Genomic DNA, 25,656 nt, shown 5'->3' with positions numbered 1-25,656 from the left:
GGAACATATTTGGCAAACTACAGAACGTTCCATATAACAAGTCAGAGAGGATTCAGTGATCTACAGAATGTTTCCGGTGACTTATTTCTTTATATATTTGGTTAGAAATTAACCAAAAAATCGGGATACATAACTGACATTTTTATGGACATTTAGATAGCTCTTTAAATATACAATTGTTTTCTTTCTGTGCTTTTGGTATTTTTCTTTTGAGAGTTTGTGAACTTTTTTCAATAGTAGGGGACATCACCAAACAGTATTATAGTCTTTTTGTCATTTATGGTACCATATTTTGCACTTGTCACAAACCACATACATACCATCTTCAGGCATTTCTACATGTACAAAATACCTATAAAAAAGGTAAGCGGTGTATCTAACAGCATCTACTGTCCAAGTTCTATTTATTTTATCTATTGTGTATGATGGTTCTTCTGTCACGGATGTTTGTTTCCTCCTATTGGAAGGTCCTATGTTCAGAGCCAGGACAATAAAAACAAGAGCTGTCCGTAAGACAGCGCGCTCGACTTTTCTCAGTGCTTGTCTCTGAATTAGAACTTTGCCAGTAAAAAAATTCCAAGTTAAAAAGGGACATAACTCTGTCAAAATTATAATCAGAGTTATGGGAATTGTGTCTCCTGGTGTAGACTTTGAAAGTAAATAACTATTTAGAGTTCCAAGTCAAAAGCTTTAATAGCAACAGAACTATTTGACTTTTACAAAAAAATTCTAAGCTAAAAAGGGGCATAATTCTGTCAAAATTCAAATCAGAGTTATGGGGATTGTTTCTCCTGGTGTAGACTGTGATGGTAAATAAGTATTTTAAGTTTCAAGTCAATAGCTTTGATAGTAACAGAGATATTTCACTTTATCAATTCTTTTTTTAAAAATTCAAGTTATAAAGGGGCATAATTCTGTCAAAATTCAAACAGAGTTATGGGGATTGTTTCTCCTGATGTAGACTTTGATTGTAAATAACTATTTTAAGTTTCAAGTCAATAGCTTTGATAGTAACAGAGATGTTTGACTTTATCAAAAACTTTAACCAAAATTTCTAAGTTAACAACAGCTGTCACAGGAGACAGCGTGCTTTACTATTTCGATGCTGGATAGTGAAACTGGGTACATCTGAGGAAACTAGAGCTGTCACTGGAGTGTTTAATGACTCCAATTGTGGATGAAGATATTGCACAATAGCCTGAGTCTATGTCAAAAATATCAACTTAAAGTAATAAGAGAGGTAAAGATAAAATATAAAAACACTATATAAGTATATCCTAAGCAAAAAGGGGCATAATTCATTAAATATTGGTGCCAGAGTTATGCAGCTTGTGTCATACAGTGTGGGTGATGATGTTGAACAACTATTTTAAGTTTGAATCAAATCCATTCAGTAATAACAGAGACAGAGTGAAAGTGCATCAAAACTTTAACCTGAAATTCTAAGTAAAAAGGGGGAATAATTAATGAAAAACTGGTGCTAGATTTATGCACCTTGCATCATATGGTGTGGGTGATGATGTTGAACAACTATTTTAAGTTTGAATCAAATCCATTCAGTAATAACAGAGACAGAGTGAAAGTGCATCAAAACTTTTATAACATAAAATTCTATGTAAAAAGGGGAAATAATTCATGAAAAATTGGTGCCAGAGTTATGCACCTTGTGTCATATGATAAGGGTAATGATGTTGAACAATTGTTTAAGTTTGAATCAGATCCATTCAGTAATAACAGAGATAGAGTGAAAGTGCATAAAACTTTAACCTAAAATTCTAAGTAAAAAGGGGAATAATTCATGAAAAATTGTGCCAGATTTATGCATCTTGTGTCATATGATGTGGGTGATGATGCTGAACAACTATTTTAAGTTTGAATCAAATCCATTCAGTAATAACAGAGGTAGAGTGAAAGTGCACCAAAACTTTAACCTGAAATTCTAAGTAAAAAGGGGGAATAATTCATGAAAAAAGTGGTGCCAGAGTTATGCACCTTGTGTCATATGATGTGGGTGATGATGCTGAACAACTATTTTAAGTTTGAATCAAATCCATTCAGTAATAACAGAGACAGAGTGAAAGTGCATCAAAACTTTAACCTGAAATTCTAAGTAAAAAGGGGGAATAATTCATGAAAAAATGGTGCCAGAGTTATGCACCTAGTGTCATATGATGTGGGTGATGATGTTGAACAACTATTTTAAGTTTGAATCAAATCCATTCAGTAATAACAGAGATAGAGTGAAAGTGCATCAAAACTTTAACCTGAAAATCTAAGTGAAAAGGGGGGATAATTCATGAAATATTCGTGCCAGAGTTATGGCCCTTATGTCAGATGATGTGGATGATGATGAGGAATAAGTATTTCAAGTTTGAATCAAATCCATCAAGTTAGTACAGAGGTAAGTTGAAAAAAGAGCAAGTGCACCAAAACTTTAACCAAGGTGGGGACGCGGAAAGACGCCGACGCCGGGGCGAGTAGGATAGCTCTCCTTATACTTCGTATAGAGCTAAAATGTGGCATAATTCTGTCAAAATTCAAAGCAGAGTTATGGGGATTGTTTCTCCTGGTGTAGACTTTGATAGTAAATAACTCTAGTTTCAAGTCAATAGCTTTGATAGTAACAGAGATATTTGACTTTATCAAAAACTTTAACCAACAGCGACTCCGACGATGGGGCGAGCACAATAGCTCTACTTTTTCTTCGAAAAGTCAAGCTAAAAATCAATGCAGAAACAACCTGCTGGAGCTACTTCCCTCTTAATAAATAAAACTTATATTTATGTAAATAAGAACAGAAATAGGGACGGATATGGTCGGAGCCAGGGGCATAAAAAATGTCAAATTGAATGCAAAAACAACCTGCTGGAGTTACTTCCCTCTTAATGAATAAAACTTACTGGTATATATATGTAAATAAGAACAGAAATAGAGACGGGTATGGTCGGAGCCAGGGGCATTAAAAAATGTCAAATTGAATGCAAAAACAACCTGCTGGTGTTACTTCCCTCTTAATGAATATTAATGAATAAAACTTACCGGTATATATATGTAAACAAGAACAGAAATAGGGACGGGTATGGTCGGAGCCAGGGGCATTAAAAAATGTCAAATTGAATGCAAAAACAACCTGCTGGAGTTACTTCCCTCTTAATGAATAAAACTTACTGGTATATATTAGGAAATAAGAACAGAAATAGGGACAGGTATGGTCGAAGCCAGGGGCAATAAAAACTCTCAAATTGAATGCAAAAAACAACCTGCTGGAGTTACTTCCCTCTTAATGAATAAAACTTACTGGTATATATATGTAAATAAGAACAGAAATAGGGACGGGTATGGTCGGAGCCAGGGGCATTAAAAAATGTCAAATTGAATGCAAAAACAACCTGCTGGAGTTACTTCCCTCTTAATGAATAAAACTTACTGGTATATATATGTAAATAAGAACAGAAATAGGGACGGGTATGGTCGGAGCCAGGGGCATTAAAAAATGTCAAATTGAATGCAAAAACAACCTGCTGGAGTTACTTCCCTCTTAATGAATAAAACTTACTGGTATATATATGTAAATAAGAACAGAAATAGGGAAAGATATGGTCGGAGCCAGGGGCATTAAAAAATGTCAAACTAAATGCAAAAACAACCTGCTGGAGTTCCTTCCCTCTTAATGAATAAAACTTACTGGTATATATATGTAAATAAGAACAGAAATAGGGACAGGTATGGTCGGAGCAAGGGGCATTAAAAAATGTCAAATTGAATGCAAAAACAACCTGCTGGAGTTACTTCCCTCTTAATGAATAAAACTTACTGGTATATATATGTAAATAAGAACAGATACAGGGACGGGTATGGTTGGAGCCTGGGGCATTAAAAAATGTTGATGCAAAAAATAGACAGCTATGCATCCCCATGCACGTCTTACAAGTCGGGCTTCGTTCTTTTCACTGTATTGAACAATCATAGAAAGTGCCTACTTCATTACCTACCAGCACATTGAAGGCCATGTGTGGCGCTAGCACTGACACTTCACTCGTCGTGTTATCAAACCATGGAATGAATTACCACAGTATGTTGTAGATGCTAAAACTGTAAATGGCGTACTTCAAAATAAGGCTAGATAATCTCTCGAAAGGACAGTCATCAATTCCTAGTAAGTGTAGATCGGCAATATCCGGTTATCTTCCCCTCTACGGAATGAAGTATATTATATCTACCTCAATCCCCAACTACCACCCCTAAGAGTGTCTTAAACTTATAGATATTGAATTATGACATTCAGAAAGGTTTCTAAATCAACGTACTTTTTACCTCCCTTTATTATTTTTGTTCGGCTGAGGCTATCCTCACGACTGTCGTGCCGATAATTTTCCATATCCGCAAGGCGGTCGTGCCGATTATTTTCGTTATTCACATGACGATCTGCTGACATGACTGGAAAGTCATGTCGATTATTTTTGTTACTAATACAACTAAAAATACTGTACTGGTTTCGAAGCAGTTTCCGTCATAAAATGAAGGTTTTTAAAATATCTTTTTTCTTGAACGTTTCAGTTCCGTAAAATGCTCCCAAAGAGAACACCTTAGCTCTTCTGCTTTACGAAAACATAAATATCAATAGTGTCTAGCCCTCGCGATAACACACAGAGGGGCTCCAAAAGGGGTGAATAGAGCTGAATCGGTTGACTACAGAAGCAGTTTCCGTCATCAATTTTTGTTTTAATATTTATGTACATTTTTACAGTGAAAACGACTAAAAAAGCACCATCCGTGTTTTCTAATCTTTCTGGTGAAATTAATTAATACAATTTTAAAAAGTTTGAAGGTTCAGGTGTTAAATTAGGGTTGTTGAAAATAGGAGGTAAAAAAAAAAGAAGCAAAACCTGAGACTTGAACTCGCGATCTCATGCTTGCAAATTGTGAAGCCGATGACCTAATCGGCCAGTTGGCGTCATAGAGACAATTTATATATGTTATATACACATATACTACATAAGGGATACAACCGTCACTTTGTATAGCACATAGTATGTGACCAGTTACCCCCCTTGGATAAGAAAATCTAATCATCTATATTTCATATTGGTTTTTGCTCTTAATTGTAAAAATATTATTGCCGATGCACAAAAATGACTCATTTTTATCTTTATTATGTATTTTTGGTAAATCATCTGGTTTCGACTGCAAAAAGGAGGAACTTTCAACTTTATTGGGGATTACGGAGTTATTCTTTGCGCATGCGCATTAGTTGCACGTGAAATCCCCCATGTGCGGAATGTAAACAAAACAATTATGGAATGAACAATTTGAGTTTTCTTGGAAAGTTTTTACCCTTTGTTGCTGAAATTTGACAGAGCTCTGGATTGCAGGGTAGCGTTATGGAAACAATCTCGACTTCATTGTGAAGAACGTCATGAAACGTAAAATAACGCGTTGACGGATACTACTAGCCGACGGGAACTGCTTCGAAACCAGTATACATATGTGAAATTCAATTAATCTTTTCTGAAGTTTTCCCTTTTTTCCTTGGAGTTTTTTTTTTTTAACTTTTTAACAAAAAGTTGCAAAACTGCACTTTTTATGCTTTAAACACGGTCAGTGATGTTAGAAATCAAGTTACTGATGCTCGAAAGACATAACCCCCTTATTTGTATTCATTTTTTGTCCAATAAATAATTTCCGAAAAGTCTCACTTAAAAAAAAATCCAATCTCAGATCTACATACCTTCTTTTTTTTTGAGCATGTTACCAGAAACAATTTTTCAAAAGCCTTATCAGATCTCCATAAAGTACAATTTTAGCATGCACCTACCGTATTTTCCCGAATATACGCCCCCGGGGGCGTTACATTTTCCAAAGAGTTCATTTGAGGTAAAAAAATAAAAAATGAAAATTTTCACAAAACTTAAAAACATCGTTCAAACCAACTGTAAAGTGTTTCTGTGTTGTTTAATTCCCCCAAAACGTAATTATTTGGCATCCAATTTAATGCAGTGTGTCTTAAAATTATGCATTTAAATACGGTACCTCATGTATTCCGTGACACGCTCGCGACATTACACATTACGTCATCATACCCAAACAGCTGTGTACTCCGATAATATTTTCCTTAGCCGGTAGCAATACACAATGCCAGTGGTTTGACACGCTGCTTATGTGCCAGCCAAAAGTTATTAAAACTGCCGAAGAAAAGGTTAACACTTTGTCGCAAATTTGTTTAAAGTCGACAGGAAGCTTGTGCGCGGGTGGTGCAAAAACAAATCAAAAATGGATTTACCATTTAATTTTCTATTTCATGATTGGATACGTACCGTACTTAGTATAAACGTTTTGGATTTACGGTACATGGACTGTTTAAAAATGTGTTTATTTCTTAATACATTGGATACATACTGTAAATTACTTATTATGTTGACTTATAAAAATGAGGTAGGTGATTTTTTTTTTCGTCCTTGTTGACTTTTTTTGCCTCCAAAACGGGTGGGGGGCGTTAATTAGAGGGGGGGCCTTAATACGGGAAAATACGGTACTCGCATTATGTTTAATCACCTACAAATTCACAGTGTAGAATCGATTGAACAACCAAAACGGAAATAGCGATGTGATTTCAATCATTTGTTGAAATATGATAAACGTGGTCTAACTTTTTCGATTGATATTTGGATAATTGTCAAATAAAAGTATGTTTATTCCTTGAGATGTGTTTCGAAAGGCATGTTTCAAGACTTTCCCAGTCAATATAAGTCCAGAATGACTTATATGAGCGGTAGGTAAGGTGATATCAGTTGATTACACGTTGAATGTTTAGGTGATGCATACCAACATTGAATGAGTTTTATCAAAATTAAAGCAAATTTTCTGAATGCATGTCACATTACAAGAATTTAGTGTATTTTCTTTTTCATTGATAATGATTTCAACCTTAATTCATCCGTTATTTCATTTTAAACACAAGTTTGCGGTACTTTGTATTGTATTGTATTGTACGCCTTATTGAAATGATAGTGAACGACTTATTACGATTTTACACACAAGATTGTACGAATGTTAGACGGTTTGTCCCCTTGATATCTTGACCCCTTAAAATTTTTCACCAAAGATGACACCTTGACCCCTTAGTGACACTTTGACCCCTATCTTGAGTGACACCTTGACCCCTACTTTTTTTTTATTTGACACTTTGACCCCTTAGATTTTTTGTGGCTAGGGGCATATTTTCTGCAGTTTAATTTCTTAATGTGCATGTAAGTAATTGATAAAAGCTATATTGATGGACTTCTCCAAGTTCTAGACTATGAGTAGGTGACAAAGTATATGTTCTATGGGTGTTGGTTTATTCACGTTGGTATTATTAACAATGATTTTTCACACGCGTTTGCAATTATCTAAGAAATTAATTAGATGAAATTACTTGTTAGTAATTAGATATAAATAACTTCATTTACTAATTGAAATAATAAAATAACTGTCTGTTTGAAACTTCACATTTATTAGTATACTTCTTTATTCATAAATGTACATTTTTATAAATAAATACAAGTAACGCTAAAACTAAATGTTTTTCTCTTCATTCATTTTTTCTTTCACTCTTCAGGATCAAAAGACATTTATGAATGTAGTAACCGGTGATGAGTCTTGGATACATTTCTCCAAACTACATGGAAAAATTAGTAACCAAGTATAGCTCACCAAAAATGCCAGAAGGCCTTGCATTGCATTGGTGTATCCGAGTCATCCATTTGTTACATGACAACGCCTCGAGTCACAAGGCTGTTCTATGTTCTAGAACACCCACCCTATTCTCCGGATCTAGCCCCCTGTGACTTTTTCCTTTCCCCTCATCTCAAAAAAAAGCTTGCAGGCAGAAAATATACATCCTGCCAAAAGTTGGGGGCCGCCATATTTAACCTCCTTTAAGTTAGTGATATACCTGAAAAAGACTATCAGGAAGCTTTTAAGGATTGGATTAAAAGATTGAGACGTTGTGTATCTGTCAAAGGAGATTACTTTGAAGGTCTGAAATAAAGATTTTCTTAATCCAACCTTTAGTTATCATTTAACACCACTGGTTGCATTACTTTTGATCTCACCCTCGTATGTGAACATAAAAATGCATTTAAAGTGTTTAAAAGATTTTGCCAAGATTTGGTGACATAGTCGCCTACCTTTAAATCATTAAACATCATTGCTATAGGTTATGATCAACATAGTGGTAATTGGAGCTTTATAAACTTTCAAGAAAATCTCTATCTTAATTAAGACATATTAAATACCATATTTATAAATTAAGCCGTTTATTCATTTCATCAACATATTTTAAACTGAAATTTTTTGATTAAGGTACCACTTTTACGAAAGGAAATAGGGTGCACTTGTGCTGCATCAAAGAAGTTGCATCAGTATATAAATGTGTGTAAGATTATTGAATTATTATGATTAATTAAATCACTTTGATGTTTTGCTCACATTTTCTGTAAAATTAATTCACTATCCAACTTTTAATTAAAATTCAACTAAGATAAAAATAAAATATTTTGATATTAAGATATTTTCATAAAATATTAGCCTGATTTCCTTTAACACCATATATTTCAATTAATATACCTACTAATTATATGTTGTGAAGGTGAGACCCCATTAGGTAACACTTAAAGGACACATGTTTATTGTATTGTACCTAGATTAGAGTAATTAGGGGCACATGTCAGTTTACAGTGTAGTGTAATCCAATTATCACCCCTCAATAAGTGTGTAATCCAATCACTCTAAATAAATTTGATAATTTGATGTCTACGGAAAATAGAAAGGAATTACTAAATCTCTCAAAATTTATTTATTTTGCGAATAAACTAAGACAAGATATTGAAAGTTAGTTTCATTTTAGAAGCAACACCATTTTTCCATCTAACATAGTTATTGTATGTTAGAATGTTCTGGATGTAATAATAATAATCTTGCAAAGCTTCTCTCAGTATCTGTATTATTATATTAAATGTTAAATATGTCTCTCTACATGTCAACTCTGTTTAGGCTAGAAGCATTTATAAAAATGCTTAATTGCTGAATAAATGTTGTTGTTGTTGTGTAATCCAATCATCACCCTATTGATGGAGTTCAAGTATGCCTTTAAACAATAAATTAAATGATAGATAAATTTGATAATGTGTTTGAAGAATAATTGTAATTGTTATTTTTGAAAAATTTTATATTTGAAATTAATTCAATATTGAAATATCATTTTTATGAAAATACATTGAAAAATTGATAAACAGAAAATGAAATGCTAATATAATGTTATTCATTCATAGACTTTAATTGTTCTTATCGCATAGTGCGGCAATTTTCCTTTGATCTTTGCAGCATGTTATACATAGTAACACACACTATTACTACAAAACTGTGCTGATATCTTACAAAACTGTTGCGATATATATCAACACGGAAATCTCTATGGAGTTTCATAAGAAAAAAAGTGTTCCGATATATATCAGCAGAGTAAAACTGTTCCGATATATATCGGAACACTTTTTCTCTATTGAGGTCCTATCAAGGGAGTATAATTTTTTCCTCTCAAAGAAAAGATGATTTTAGCTCCAATTTACAGTTCACAGAGAAAGAATTGTCACAAACACCTACATTTATAAAGTAAAAGAATAAATAAACTAGAATATTTCTCCTTGATAGTTATTGCCAAATTCAGAAATACATGAAATATATGAAATTCTGAGATTTCTCAAATGTTTCTTTTTCTTAGATTTTTTTTACAAACAAAACAACAAGTTTTACAATATGTCTGGCCAATGAAATGCAAAGATTTAAAACCAATGCAGAAATTTGTTGGGTACTTTTATCTGGGGAACACATTTTCTAAAACAGAAGTTTTAGTGTTTCAGTCAGCGAGGCGCAGAAAGGGAATCAAAATAGTAAAAATAATAATAAACAAATTTAAATGAAAATAATATATAAATTTTAATGATAAACTATGCGATAAAACAGTTATAATATGTAGTGCTCGTGTGTTACCAGGATATATCAGAGCTAGGGGTACATCTCGTTATTTTTCTCTTCACATATCTGTCTCGGCCTACCGGCCTCGACGATATGTGCAGAGAAAAATACCCTCGATGTACCCCTAGCTCTGATATATCCTGGTAACACACTCTCACACATACTATAACTATTACATATCTTATTAGTGAAATTTTATCCTCAACAAATGTATATTTACATTAATAAATCAACAAACACATTCTTGATATTCCATCTGTTCTGATTGCAATAACTACAGTACTATTACACTTAGTAAATTTTATAAAATCATTGACATCTTTTAATGCAACAAAACATGTTATAATGTAAAATTTGTGTCATAAAATATATGTCCTTGAGTTTTCCCAAAAATCTTACAATATTTATAGCTCAGTGGAAAATAAATGCATTCATTCCAACATCATATCAAACATAGCCAAAATTAATATGTGTAATTTCGACACTACTCAAATAAATAAGTCAGATTCAATTTATTATGAAAAAACGTTAATTAGACAATGCAGTCCAGGTACACAAATTGATTTACAAAATACGATATCAATTTGACTTAAGTTAAATATTAGTATAACCATAGTTATATAGTTATATATAGCCAACTTTTTACTCTTACCTGACTGACATGTTCTACGAGTCTATTTTCACACTCGTCACAGGAGATACCATCCTGATTCTCTGTTACTTCCTCTTACTAATTGCAAATTTGCCCTTTTACATACAAATTGAAATCAATGATTTCTTTGATTCAAAGTAATTCTATATTTTAATACAGCATTTATACTTACCATTATATCATAATTTATCTGTCAATATTCAACAAAAACGCTACATACTAACTATAAATATGCACTGTGCCACATAGACATATATAACATGTAAATTTTTCACAAAAACCAAGCAAATAAATAAAAAATAAATAAGGGGTCAAAGTGTCACTATGAAAAAAAAATGAAAATAGGGGACAAAGTGTCTAGGGGTCAAGGTGTCATCTTATTTTGGTAGGGGTCAAGGTGTCAAGGGGTCAAAAAGTCTTGCTTCCGATTATACTACTTACTGCAAATATTTTGATACGATTTTGTCCATATTGAATGGCAGATTATCATTACAAATTACGATTAAATTCTGATTTCTGTCTGTTTTAGGTACAATAAAGCAATATTAGTGTTATTATTGCAATGAAACGACATCAGACTTTGAAAACATAATTAAACACAACTTTATTCAAAACTTACGAAAACATACAAATTAAAATCGAAACACACGACAACATTGAAAATAAAAACGTTTTATTCACAAAAGATTTCAAAAAAAAAAAAAAAAAAAAAACATTAAGGAGAAGAATTCTGTAAGATTGTGTGTTTCATTCTTATCCTTTCCTAATTATCTTGTTCAAACTACAATGTTTGTACTTAATCTGTACATGTATTACTGGGAATAAAATATGTGAAAAATGAGAGGCTTAGGCAAGTTTTGTTTTGGATTTAACGTCGCACCGACACATGATAGGTCATATGGCGACTTTCCAGCTTTGATAGTGGAGGAAGACCCCAGGTGCCCCTCTGTGCATTATTTCATCACGAGCGGGTACCTGGTTAGAATCACCAACCCTCCGTAAGCCAGTTGGATGGCTTCCTCACATAAAGAATCCAACGTCCCAAGTGAGGCTCGAACACACATCGATGAGGGGCAAGTGATTTGAAGTCAGCGACCTTAACCACTCTGCCACGGAGGCCCCGCATAGGCAAGATATGCAGTCTAAATTAACAACACTCGAAAAAAAGCTGCTTAGTCAGAATAACATGAGAAAAGGGAAAAAAGGTGAGGAAGTGTTTTAAAATTTCTTAGATTTTTAAAATGCTACACATGATGTATATGTTGTAATACCACTCATAATGAAGGCTATATTACACGAGAATGAGGTAGTGCCAGCGTTTACATTGCGTGTTTTCGTCATCTGACAAAAATATTAACCTAGCAAGAGAAAGAATGCCACTTATTTATAGCCCTCAACCTAAAACATGTGTTAAAAAGATTAACACGGGAAGAAAAAGAAAGCCACAAAGCCCTCATCCCAAAACAAATAGCCTGATGACAAACACACAAAATGCTGTCTCATAACAAAAATTGTGGAAGGCAATGGACTTAAAGCACAGAAATGTTTCCGCAGTTTAAACATTTCAAAACTCAGAAGGTAGTCAGTCGCCTGTTGATAGAATTGTTATTAACGGTAAGATTGTAATGAACAACAAAATAAAGTGAACTAGACGGCCGAAAAATCTAATTGAGATTTTTTTCTTACATATTTAGTAAACAATAACTATATCTAAACTATACCCAACATAGTCATGAATAATTGTCACTCAAACCAAACAGCTGCCAAGTTCCAAACACATATTGCACAAATTAGTTATTGTATGTACATTTGTATTTGCTAAAACTGCATGATAAGTGTTTTAAGTTCTTTCAGGTCCAATACCACTGGTACTGTCTACAAAATCTCGCCAGTTTCAACAGTTAAATGAACAAGAATTACTATAATTACTCCCAGTTAATCGCTATAAATTTTCAATAAAATCGCAACAAATCGTTCACATCATTCTGGACAGTTTTCAATAAATCGTTCAATATGAAAATGACACATTGACTACAGAAATCGGTATATTTCTACGCAAATGATAAATACCTTGTAACGCATGAGTTTAAGAACAATTTATTGACAATGCAGGACTTCTTTAATATGAATCTTATACATGTCCATTATCAACTAGAAGGGAAAACTTTGTTTATTCGTGTGACACTTTCTGAAGTTTCAACAGAAATCGGTGATTACTTTTGATTACGGCAACATAACGACGGTACTTAACACACGTACTGATGAAATCTAAGACGAATTATCTCTTCAATGTATAATCTATTGACTACTTACAGATAAAGACGCCTAAACTCCACTATAGTGTAAAAATAAATGAAAATAGCAGCGGCGTGTAAACCCAGATACTGTGTATGTCGTATAATCACATCACTATTTCCGTTTGGGTTGTTCACTGTTTCTGCACTGTGAAATTGCTGGGGGTAAGGTATAATTGGTTTTAACTGTTCTTAAAATAGGGTCGCTTAAAAGCTCTACAGAGCTGATGTTAACTGTTTCACAAAGCGACGGTAAATAAAATTTCCCTTTTAAGAAAGTTACCTTTACCTTACACACGATTTATTGAATTAAAAACATTCATATATATGAAAAATAAAATAATGGCATGAAGTTATGCTAACTATTATTAATTATGCAAGAATATGTATTCTTTGCATTCTTTTGATTTATTTTCAATGGATGAATTATTCAATTAATTTTACTAATAATGGTTGTTTTAATATCCAATCAAAGTCTATTTATTTGATATCTCAAACAATGAACATGATGCTGTTACAGCTAGTATTTTTAACTAAGATATACCTTCACAAAAAATAGACATGCTACCAAAACACCCGTCGTGCGGATAAGAACACTAATCGGCACAACCATCGTGCGGATAAGAAAAATAATTGGCACAACAGTCATGCCGATAGACACTTCCTTTTTGTTCATTCCGTAAAGGCTGAACATCACTAAATCCAGCTGTTCTTTATTTCATATAAAATCCACTTACTTCTTAATGGGTTTTCAACATTTTCTAGCATATCAGGTTTTCAGAGACTTATATTCCCATAAAGAACTCTACTAGATCTCTACTTCAGAAAAACAAAAAGAAAATGGGGTGTTAACTTTTATATAAGAAAACTACAGTTAGTTAAATACAACCCGCTGAATTTACTACTTTTCGCTTCTTTCAGCTTTTCTTTTCGGGACATTAAATTCTTACGATGCCATTTTTACCAGCATGCGATAGGAACATGCCTGGATTTCAATAGAATGCAAAGTGATCTACATCTACATCTACATCATACGTCGACTCAGTCACACTTGATCATCACGCGACAGGTGGTTTGGTCAAGAGAAAAGATGGAAAGGATAGTCATAAAAAAGTGGGATAGGTAAAAGAGAGAAGTAAAAAAAGTGTTACCCAGCTACGTTTTCACCCCTTTAACCCAAGCCTCTCTAGTTACGGTGGCCGCGGCTGGCACAGCTCCAGGAATCATCAGGAGGTACTTGTAGCTGGGACGGTCCTACATAGAACTTTAGTGATGATAGCCCCTGCTTGGAGGATACCAAATCAGGGGCGTCAGCGGTCGCCGACGGTAGGCTGTTACATAATGGTGATGGTCCGGGGAAAGAAGGAGTTCCTGTAGTATGATGTAGATGATGATGGCTGCCTGTACTTTCTACTGTTTGTAGATCTAGTGCAGCTTGAAGCTGAAGTAAGATGCTGTTGAGCTGGGATGTCTACCAGGTTGTTGACAATCCTGTATAGCATGGTAAGCTGGGCTAAATTAGTTCTTCTGGACTCCAGCGTATCCCATTGTAAGTGGTCCAGCATCGTGGCGACGCTACTGGTGTTGTGGTGCCTATTAGTGACATAGCGTGCTCCCACCTCTGCACCATCTCCAACTTTTTAGTCTGGTCCTTAGTGTAGGGGTTCCATACACGTATTACAGTAGAACAGTACTCTAGGTTTGGACGCACAAGCAAGATGTAAGCTGTGGTCTTGTCTTCCTCATTGCTAATCCTGAGGTTCCGATGAAGAAAACCCAAGGTACTGTTCCCCTTCTTGGTGATCTTATCAATGTGGGTGTTCCAGGCGAGGTTCTGTGTCAAGTGTACTCCCAGGTACTTGGTGCATGCCCCAGAATTGAGTGTATGGCCCTTACCAGTGTAGTCAAACTTGACTGGGGACCTCTTCCGGTGTACTTGTAGGACACTGCATTTTTCGGGGTGGAATGACATGCCCCATTGCTTCTCCCAGTCCGCAAGGTTATGTAGGTCTTGCTGTAGTATTTCACAATCGGCTTCGGTGTTGATCTCGCGGTATACCACACAGTTATCGGTGAAGAGTCGTGACTTGGATAACACATGTAGGGGTAAGTCGTTGATGAAAGCAAGAAAGAGAATGGGGCTGAGAACACTTCCCTGAGGTACGCCGCTAGTAACGGGTGCCGGCTCGGATGATGCCCCATCAACGATTACACGCTGTGTTCTGATACATACTGAAACGCGGTAGGGTAAAGTAAGCACGTTGCTTTTAAGAAAATGCATTAGGAACGGAAAACAGATTAGTACTAATTGTGTTTGAATTACTTTGACTAGACCAGCGGAGGCTTACCTTCTATTTGGTAGTGATCAGCCTAAACAGATAGCGGGGAAGATTCCCTGATATTGCCTGTATCCTTCGATCATCTGTTTTGACGCTCATGAGTTTTGACGCCCTTATTTATTTTGCTGTCAAATAGGTATAAGTGACCTTTTATGATGCCAAATTACACACGTTTGCGAAGCAGGCAATACTTTACCTTGCTCAAATAAAACATTAATGCATTCAACAGATTTACAGTAAGATTATATTATTTTTTCATACTTTGGTGTATTTTTATGTCTTTTTAATAATGCAAAAATCTCCAATCCTTTAAAGACCTAATTCTTACAGGAGCAACTGGTCAGGAATTCAGATCTTGGTTTTCTCTTCCCCTTAGCTATTTTTCAAAGTCACAAGACAGTTCTTTGACTGAAATTTTGAATAAATTTTAGATTTTTCACTCTCCTGTAGGCTATACACCTTGTATCATTTGAAAACATTAAATTAATTTAATTGAATATGGTTTTGCTGCTTTTTGTCAAATCTTGTTGTAAATACCCATGCAAAAACAGGGCCTTTGCAGAATATATTTTTTATCTTTGCCAAATATTTGCCATAACCTTTGCAGAACAGTTGCAGCAAATGATTGCTGAATATATTCCACAGACGAGTAGAAATGGAACGAAACGTGCAACTATTCTGCAAAGCTTTTGCAAATATACACTACGCACACAGAATGCAAATACTTCGCAAATAATTTACAATTCACAGCTGAAACTTTGGCAAACACATTGCAAAGTGATAGCAAAGTAATCGCAAAGTGATAGCAAAGTAATCGCAAAGTGATAGCAAAGTATTTGCAACTTACATGCAAATAATATGCAAAGTATTTGCAAATACGTAACAAATAGCAAAAAATGAATTTCTGAGGTTCAAAGGAAAGGACTTAATATCTGAAAAACGTAAGTAAAGTCACAAAACCATTTGCAGTTTAAATATCTATTAAATGTCAATCATTGCAGTGATCATTCAGTAACAATAACTAAAATTATGTAATAATGTAAGTTTCAACAACTGCTTCAGTAAAAAGTGTTTTAAATAACTATCATTCATTAACATTAATTACCTTTCCACATGCTGCAATATCCTCTGGTTCTTGGAAGTCTTATTGCTTAATAACTTGGTATTGCATTGTAATTATCCATATTCAACAAAGTTTATATCCAGAAAAAATAATTAGAATATAATGATCTGTTTAAAACAAGTTTGCATCACCAAAATATTTCTACTACTTGATGTGTAAACATTTCCTCACAATATTTTCAAAATTCCTGTCATTTGAATATAGACCAATCAGGAGACAGAATGGTTAATTACTTCCTGTACCTAGAGTCTACCAGGAAAGCAAATTCATCTATGTTAACTATTTGCAAATGCTTTGCTCTTTCTTTTGTGTACAAAGTGTTTATTTGCAATACCTTTGCTAACTAAATGAGCTAAGTGTTAGTTTGCAGATGCTTTGCTGTCTGTTTGCAAAACCTTTGCAGTCTGTAATTTATCTAAGTGTTTATTTGCAAACCCTTTGCTTCACTGTGATATGTTTTGCAGACTGTTTGCGAAAGTCTGGTGCAAATACTTTGCAATCACTTGGAATATAGTTTCTGAGAAAACAAATATTCAAAATATATTCTGCAAACACATGACAAAGGGTTAAATGTGTATGGGTAAAGAAGGTCATGTTTCTAATAGGTTTTCACTGAAAGTACCAAAGTTAGAGCTGTTAGAAAGGGTTATATATTTTTGTGTCCTCACTGTTTTGATAATGAATGACTGCTATTAACAATATGTAAAGTGAATAAAAAAGATCACATTTTACAAAGAAAAAGTAAAAAAAGTCACTTAAAAAGATTAATATTAATTTGTTTATTTTCCTTTTAAGTTTCAGGTCTCAACTGCATTCACATAGAATTATACCAGCCAAATATGATTTTGGCCATATAGGCTCCAGAAAAGTGAAGTTTTGGTTAAGAGAGCCAGCCAATCAAAAGGCGTCATTTCTCATGAGCCTTAAAAATATGGATGCCTCGATGGTCAGTCAGCAGTAATACAAATATTGACACCTTTTTGCCCACAAAATTCACAAAACAGGAATAAAATAAAGGGAGACATGCCATAGTTTATAACAACACTATTTATTTGTTTAATTTATCTATATTACCAAAGAAGTATAAAATACACAGAATGGCAACTGGCTGTAATCTCGCGTGAGCTCGTGTCAGAGCGTGATTCGGCGTTATCTTACAAAAACAAACATCGGCGAGGATGGAGTTACAATTTGTACCTTGAAAAATACATTTAAAATACATGTTAGCTTCTAAAACAAAATAAGTTTAATTTGAAATGGTCTTAAGACACGAAATACACGGTTTTTTTTGCCATCAAAAGAAGCGTGGACATACGGTGATAATTATTTTACCGATGAATAAATGCTTTCACATACAAAATGGCGCGTGGAGAAAGCGCCACTTCCGGTAAACGAGATCTCGTTTTTTTGTCACGGGAGGTTGGCGAGATTTGCTCTATATGCCTTTCAAGTTGCCAATCTATTTATTTTTATAGCTCTTTGATATTACTAATGAAATACAAGTGACTGCTTAGGGCGTCAAAACTAATGACTCTAGGATAGATCTAATCTTTGATCAAATAATCAAGAACTTCTTACCACAAACATATTGTCACAGGAAAGAACAATATCAAACGCACATTCATGGCAAAACATCAGTTTTAATAGACGAGCAACATTATTTTTTACAAGCAGAATATCATTTCCTGTCGCTCTTCAGTTTGGAAAACATCAGGGATAAGTTTGAGACTTTCCTGTTGTATCGAGGTGATAAATCTCTGTGAAAAAGACACATGAATCAGACATTTTTTTTGAAAAATTATTTATTTTATTTTATTTTTTTGTAAAGTAAATAACAAACAAAATATCACTTCTCTTAAAGATAAGAATAAAATTTAACGACTAATCCCAAACCGGAAATAATATGGTTGACAGTGTGATGAAATTTCAGAATATTCCTTTAATTTTGCACGTTTTGATTGAGTAAAATGTTGCTGTTTTGTCCTACTTGTGCGAATGTTTTGGTAGTTGAAGAAGGGACACAGTGCTATAGATTTGCCTGCCAGACATGCCCTTATGTTCAAAACGTTTCTAGAAAAATAACGAACAGAAAATATCCAAAATTAAAAGAAGTGGATGATGTTCTTGGCGGTGCAGCTGCATGGGAAAATGTTGATTCTACTGAAGAGACATGTCCAAAGTGTGCACACAACAGGGCGTTCTTTATGCAAATTCAGACTAGATCAGCAGATGAACCCATGACAACATTTTACAAGTGTTGCAATATGCAGTGTGGAAATCAGTGGAGAGACTGACCTGTAATTATGCAGAAAATAGATTATGTTACATCTGTATACTGTGAGATTAGAGTACCCAAAGTTTTAATTTGTGCTTTCATCTGTGATGATTAAATGGAAGAAACAATGATTTTCTATCCAGTGAATACATGGGCTCTGAGTGTCGCGTGACATCTATCACGTGAACCTGAACCTTCTGACATGAATATTAAGTGATGGAAGAATTAAACTAAAGTTTACTTTTTCATGAAGTGTCATGCAAGATTATTGATATGTGACATTTATCTTGATGAGATTCTTTGCTTTCAATATGTGTGTATAGGAACTTAGAAACTTGTGCAGTCATTTCAAACAATTTCATATTATGCTCTGTCAGTCACTAATATATGGATTAAATTAGCATGATGCAGAGTATGTCTACTTCTTGTCAATTCGACAACAAACAAATGGTTGCCACAGTATATATTTGACCTTAATTTCATCTAAATTCCCGATTATTTGCCATTAAATCGTTGTAGTTTCCATTTAATTTTCGCTAAACTTTCTTCCACGCAACCAGACTCTTGCAGGCGTGTATTGATTTTTTCTGCCGGTAGTTCAAACAATTTCATATTATGCTCTTGTCAGTCACTAATATATGGATTAAATTAGCATGATGCAGAGTATGTCTACTTCTTGTCAATTCGACAACAAACAAATGGTTGCCACAGTATATATTTGACCTTAATTTCATCTAAATTCCCGATTATTTGCCATTAAATCGTTGTAGTTTCCATTTAATTTTCGCTAAACTTTCTTCCACGCAACCAGACTCTTGCAGGCGTGTATTAATTTTTTCTGCCGGTAGTTGCTTCCCTTCCAAAAACCCCGTATTTTACCGTTAAGTTCATACTTACTGGTCCGCCATTTTTAATGCAAAATGAGGCAAGCGGCCGACATTTTCGCGGGTTGTTGGGTCATGCAATTGTCCGCACACCTGCTCTTTTGACTCTAAATTTCTTGATTTTGCTTTGAGTCTTCTTTAATAATACATTTTGTTGCATAATGCCAGTATTTTTGATTTTTCAACCAACTAATTGGTGTCTTATAGAGGGTCAAACGAAATAAGGCCGCAGTGCCTAAAACTAATTTCTTCGTCCAGAAACTAATCATCCAGTTGACGTGTTTTTAAAAAGTTACACTATCCAGTTTGTACATCGTTATTTTACAATTCTACATACAAGTGGCTTCAGGGTGGAATGAATAAAGTGAACTGTGCTGTAATTACTAATTTTTCACATTAAACAAGACTTTCTACACATATGCATTCAGAGGGTGCGAATTAACAAGAAAGTTTTTTAGTGATCCAGACCGATGACATGGTTGGTTTTATGTATGCATAATTTACATATTTTATATTTCTTTGTGTTTTAAGCTATTTATATCTTTGGAGGAATGCCCAAAATATACTTTGATCTAATTTTGACCCTCACACATGTCAGTGTTAATGCGCATGTGCAGAAGGAAGTGTTAAGGGGATCGAAACTACAGCATAACAGACTACTTTGAAATGTTTTTTCCTCTCCAGAGTATTTTTATGCCCCCGAAGGGAGGCATATAGTTTTTGAACCGTCTGTCGGTCTGTCAGTCTGTCCGTCTGTCCGCAATTTTCGTGTCCGGTCCATATCTTTGTCATCGATGGATGGATTTTCAAATAACTTGGCATGAATGTGTACCACAGTAAGACGACGTGCAGTGCGCAAGACCCAGGTCCGTAGCTCAAAGGTCAAGGTCACACTTAGACGTTAAAGGATAGTGCATTGATGGGCGTGTCCGGTCCATATCTTTGTCATCGATGGATGGATTTTCAAATAACTTGGCATGAATGTGTACCACAGTAAGACGACGTGCAGTGCGCAAGACCCAGGTCCGTAGCTCAAAGGTCAAGGTCACACTTAGACGTTAAAGGATAGTGCATTGATGGGCGTGTCCGGTCCATATCTTTGACATCGATGGATGGATTTTCAAATAACTTGGCATGAATGTGTACCACAGTAAGACGACGTGCAGTGCGCAAGACCCAGGTCCGTAGCTCAAAGGTCAAGGTCACACTTAGACGTTAAAGGATAGTGCATTGATGGGCGTGTCCGGTCCATATCTTTGTCATCGATGGATGGATTTTCAAATAACTTGGCATGAATGTGTACCACAGTAAGATGACGTGTCACACGCAAGACCCAGGTCTGTAGCTCAAAGGTCAAGGTCACACTTAGACGTTAAAGATCATTTTTCATGATAGTGCATTGATGGGCATGTCCGGTCCATATCTTTGTCATTCATGCATGGATTTTAAAATAACTATGCATGAATGTGTGACACAGTAAGACGATGTGTCGCGCGCAAAGGTCAAAGGTCCAAAACTCGAACATCGGCCATAACTATTCATTCAAAGTGCCATTGGGGGCATGTGTCATCCTACGGAGACAGCTCTTGTTGTACCCCCGACAACAAAGTTGTAAGGGGGGGTATACTGGTTTCAGGTTGTCTGTCTGTCTGTCTGTCTGTCCGTCTGTCCGTAGACGCAATCTTGTGCGCACCATCTCTCCTTATCCCCTTGACACAATTTAATGAAACTTCACACAAGTGATCAGTACCAACAGTAGTCGTGCATGGGGCATGTTAGGTTCTTTTAGAAAAAAAATTTGCAGAGTTATGGGACTTTGTTTTTTTTGTTACTATACTATATACATAGACACAATCTTGTGCGCACCATCTCTCCTCATCCCCTTGACACAATTTAATGAAACTTCACACAAGTGATCAGTACCAACAGTAGTTGTGCATGGGGCATGTTAGGTTCTTTTAGAAAAAAAAATTTGCAGAGTTATGGGACTTTGTTTTTTTGTTACTATACTATATACATAGACACAATCTTGTGCGCACAATCTTTCCTCATCCCCTTGCACACAATTTAATGAAACTTCACACAAGTGATCAGTACCAACAGTAGTTGTGCATGGGGCATGTTAGGTTCTTTTAGAAAAAAAATTTGCAGAGTTATGGGACTTTGTTTTTTTGTTACTATACTATATACATAGACACAATCTTGTGCGCACCATCTCTCCTCATCCCCTTGACACAATTTAATGAAACTTCACACAAGTGATCAGTAACAACAGTAGTTGTGCATGGGGCATGTTAGGTTCTTTCAGAAAAAAAAATTTGCAGAGTTATGGGACTTTGTTATTTGTTACTATACTATATACATAGACACAATCTTGTGCGCACCATCTCTCCTCATCCCCTTGACACAATTTAATGAAACTTCACACAAGTGATCAGTAACAACAGTAGTTGTGCATGGGGCATGTTAGGTTCTTTCAGCGACAAATATTGCAGAGTTATGGGACTTTGTTTCTTGCTAACATACTATGTACATACAGTCTGCATATGCAATCTTGTGCGTGCCTAATCTACCAAACCCTTGCACACAATTTAATGAAACTTCACACAAGTGATCAGTACAAACCCTAGTTGTGCATGGTGCATGTTACATTCTTTTAGATAAATATTCTGCATAGTTATGGGACTTTGTTTTTTGTTACTATACTGTATACATACAGTCTACATAATTATGCAATCTTGTGTGCGTCAAATTGCAATGTACTGTGTCAGTGCATGCGGGGGGTACATTCATCACCTTTAGTGATAGCTCTAGTTTATTTTGCCACACCAGAAGTCAGGGGTGTAACTGTTTCAAGTTATCACAGTTTATAACCCATTTGAGTTATTGCTTATACTTTCATAACTTGTTTCAGCTATCATAAAACATAACAAAGCCCTCCTGTGCCAATTCCTCATTTTGAATTTCCTGAATCCTTGAACTTTTATCTTTCAAGCTATGCAGTAAAAATTTTTATGCAATACTGATAAACAGGTCCCAGAAAGGTAACAAATTAGCTATATAGCTAAATCCAGCAATAGCTAGGAATAGATATAATTATACTACGCTTTTCAATTGAGTTTGCCCTTTCCGAATAATTCAAATCGATATTATACTGGGACTTGACAGGTGTATGTTGACAAAAATAGCCGAGGCCATCTTCCACAATGAATTCGATTGGTCCATTGAAAGATCATGTTAATCTTGGCGCTAGTCAAAATAATTCGATGTTCAGCTTGTTTTATATTTGTGACAGGCAATCTAAATGTCAAAACTTTGAAGTACCAAAATAATGCAAGATAAATCACAGTACACAGTCATGTAAAGTTATTGGTTTTATCGCTTGCGCAGATTGGCGAGTACACACGGTAAATTTTAATCGTGCATGTACAGTACATACATAGGTTTAAATCCCCAGAAAAAAATCGTAATTAGAGATATTATTTGATAAATTTTACATAAATCAATGAAGAATTGAATGCCCTTTCGATACAAGTTTTATTTGTGGGCAATTCTTGAATATATTTATACCTATAGCATGTAAGCGTCGGCAGCGATAAAAATTTCATGGGAGATTGCTTCAACTATTTTGGTCTTTCGAGTTTTTGAAGTGAGTGGGGATATTGCCCATATGAAAATATTATCTCAATATTTCCTAGGATCGCGTCAAAATTACTTTGACATTATCTTTAATCTTATTCACAATTATTTGACTAACATCATTGCTGTAATTTTTACCTCGCGGCATGATTACATAAATGGCTCTATAACGTATCTCAGTGCGTTTCGTCACTAAATCTTGGCTGTTTAACTGAAGGGCGGAGTCAGAATTTCAGTCGAGATAAGGCGAGTACAGTAACTGACTATTGGCTTTTTGATGAGACATTATATCTGTAAAGGGCAAACTCAATTGCAAAGTGTAGTAAAACCAATAAAAGTTGTTAAAAATATGTGAATATCAAATATAAAATAGTTTTTATCCCATTCAAATGGTTTACCGTATAGCGGGTTATTTCTGCGGTAAAAAAATTCTGCGTTTTGGTCCCAAAAATTGTGAAAGTAATTTCTGCATGTTTAATTTCTGCGTTTTCACATAAAAGGAAGTGAAATTTCTGCGTTTTTGATACCAAGCAGGAGGTATTTCCCCGCATGACCGGACGTCGTGAGAATGAGAGCGTATGAAAACAATAAATTAAATTACCAGTAACTGCTGTTACAGTCTGTGTCTGATAACTTCGGGGTGACTATTTGGACGAGTCCAAGTCAGGAGGGTAATCGATAATTATCATTATTTAAGTACATACTTTTATATTATACTACTAACTGGAACGCTTACCTTGAAGTAGAAGATTAGTACCGGCCGAAGATTTTTTTATTTCCATTGTTGCGTTGGTTCGAATCCCACCGTGATTTATACTTGTTTTAAACCTTTGTTTTTATTTATGTTTTAATTACATTTTTTTCAAAGACAATTGAACAGATTCAAAATGCAGTAATACAGCACTACGGTATACAATAAGGAACTGAAATATGGAAAAATGATGATGCTTGAAATAACCTTCAGAACATTTTGTAGTATGCATTTAACATCATTCTTATACTGAACAATATTTCTCTTTCCAACAGACGTGGACACCTCGGACATGTTGACTGCACTAATAATGACAATATACCAGAGAGGAATTTAACCTGCACGAAATTTCCTAGTGTTTTCGTGACTATGCATTCATAATACGATGTGTTTACGCAGAGCTGATGGCTGGTCACCTTTAAACAGGAATTAATTTAATAATATCTCTATCTAAATATATTAATATATTCCAGGAAAAACTGAATGACTATAGGGTTACCTTGAAAGAGAAACTAGAAAAAAGGCATACAGACACTAAAAAGAAAAATGGCGCGAAAAAAAATGGTAGTCGCATAATGGCGGATACAAATAGTGCTCAGTTTTTTTGCTCTGTGGAGCTATTTTCCTTATTTTCTATGCATTTTTTTTTTTGCTAAAATCAATGACAGATCTATGCTTGACATGTAGGTAGCATTTTCATAATGAAATAACAACATTACAAAATTTTTCATGGAAACTTAGATCATATACCACCAGTATAATTTGGGGTCTCATTTTTTAGCTGATTTTGCAGTTTGTGTGTTTGACTGAAATTATTTTTCTTGCATCAAACATGACCCCCCACTTTTCTTTTGATTTTTAGTTAGTTACTGACAATATTCTTCAAGAAAATGTGGGTTACAGACAGTTAAAATGGGTCCTGATGTGTTTTGGGGTCATTGGAATTAGATCAGTTTTATATAAAATAAAGAACAACAACTATTTAGTGTGTTATAACCAAAACACTTCCCTGGATTCGAACCTACGGCCTGCAAAATTCGACATTTCAAACATCAGTGCTTACCACTGAGCTACCGGGACTGACAGACATGTTGCAATAAAATATACCCTATATCATTAGTTTTATAAGTCCAGAAAACATAAATAAACGTGACGTCACTCCGAAGTTATCAGACACGGACTGTAAGTAGCTTTTAATGAATGCATTGTAGGATATAATAACATGTGAATTGAACAAATATAAGTCCAACAACAATTCGATGGGTTAGTGCAACACGGTCGTAACTCATTTTTTGAAAACTTTACAGGAGAAGCAAAAAATATTTTTGTATTCAAATGATGTAATGAAAAACAATACAATCTATATTATTTCTATCAAATAACAATAATAACTACAATACTATGGGAAAAAATGTCAAAAAAAATGTTCACTGAGGAGTTATTTGGAAGTTTTCCAGTTACGACCATGTTGCGCTGAAATGTGTGGAAATTTTGTCAAAAACTTAGTGCAACAAGGTCGTAACTAAATGTTAACAAAAAATTTATTGGAGATAATTCATAACAGAGATGTTTATTCAAAAGACTATTAATTCAATATTTTTAAGCATATTCATTTATCTTTTTCTGTACTTTCATTGACTTGTTTTACTCGCAAAAATGTCAGAAAAATCATATAATATGTAGAAATA

The 25,656-nt window shown here is 34.7% G+C and overlaps 1 protein-coding gene across 1 annotated transcript in view; it reads right to left on the bottom strand.

The window, feature by feature from the left end:
* LOC123548672 (N-acetylglucosamine-1-phosphodiester alpha-N-acetylglucosaminidase-like) overlaps nt 1–18,229 on the bottom strand; it is a 47,302-nt gene extending 29,073 nt beyond the window's left edge. Inside the window, exon 1 of the mRNA XM_045336145.2 lies at nt 17,998–18,229. Coding sequence (XP_045192080.2) covers nt 17,998–18,044 — 47 coding nt within the window. The 5' untranslated portion in view covers nt 18,045–18,229. The remainder of the gene's footprint in view (nt 1–17,997) is intronic.
* Nucleotides 18,230–25,656: the final 7,427 nt, after the last annotated feature.

The sequence above is a fragment of the Mercenaria mercenaria genome, chromosome 6 (genome assembly GCF_021730395.1).
Source record: "Mercenaria mercenaria strain notata chromosome 6, MADL_Memer_1, whole genome shotgun sequence".
NCBI classification, from domain to species: Eukaryota; Metazoa; Mollusca; class Bivalvia; order Venerida; family Veneridae; genus Mercenaria; species Mercenaria mercenaria.
This window is presented reverse-complemented; position numbering and strand designations above follow the sequence as displayed.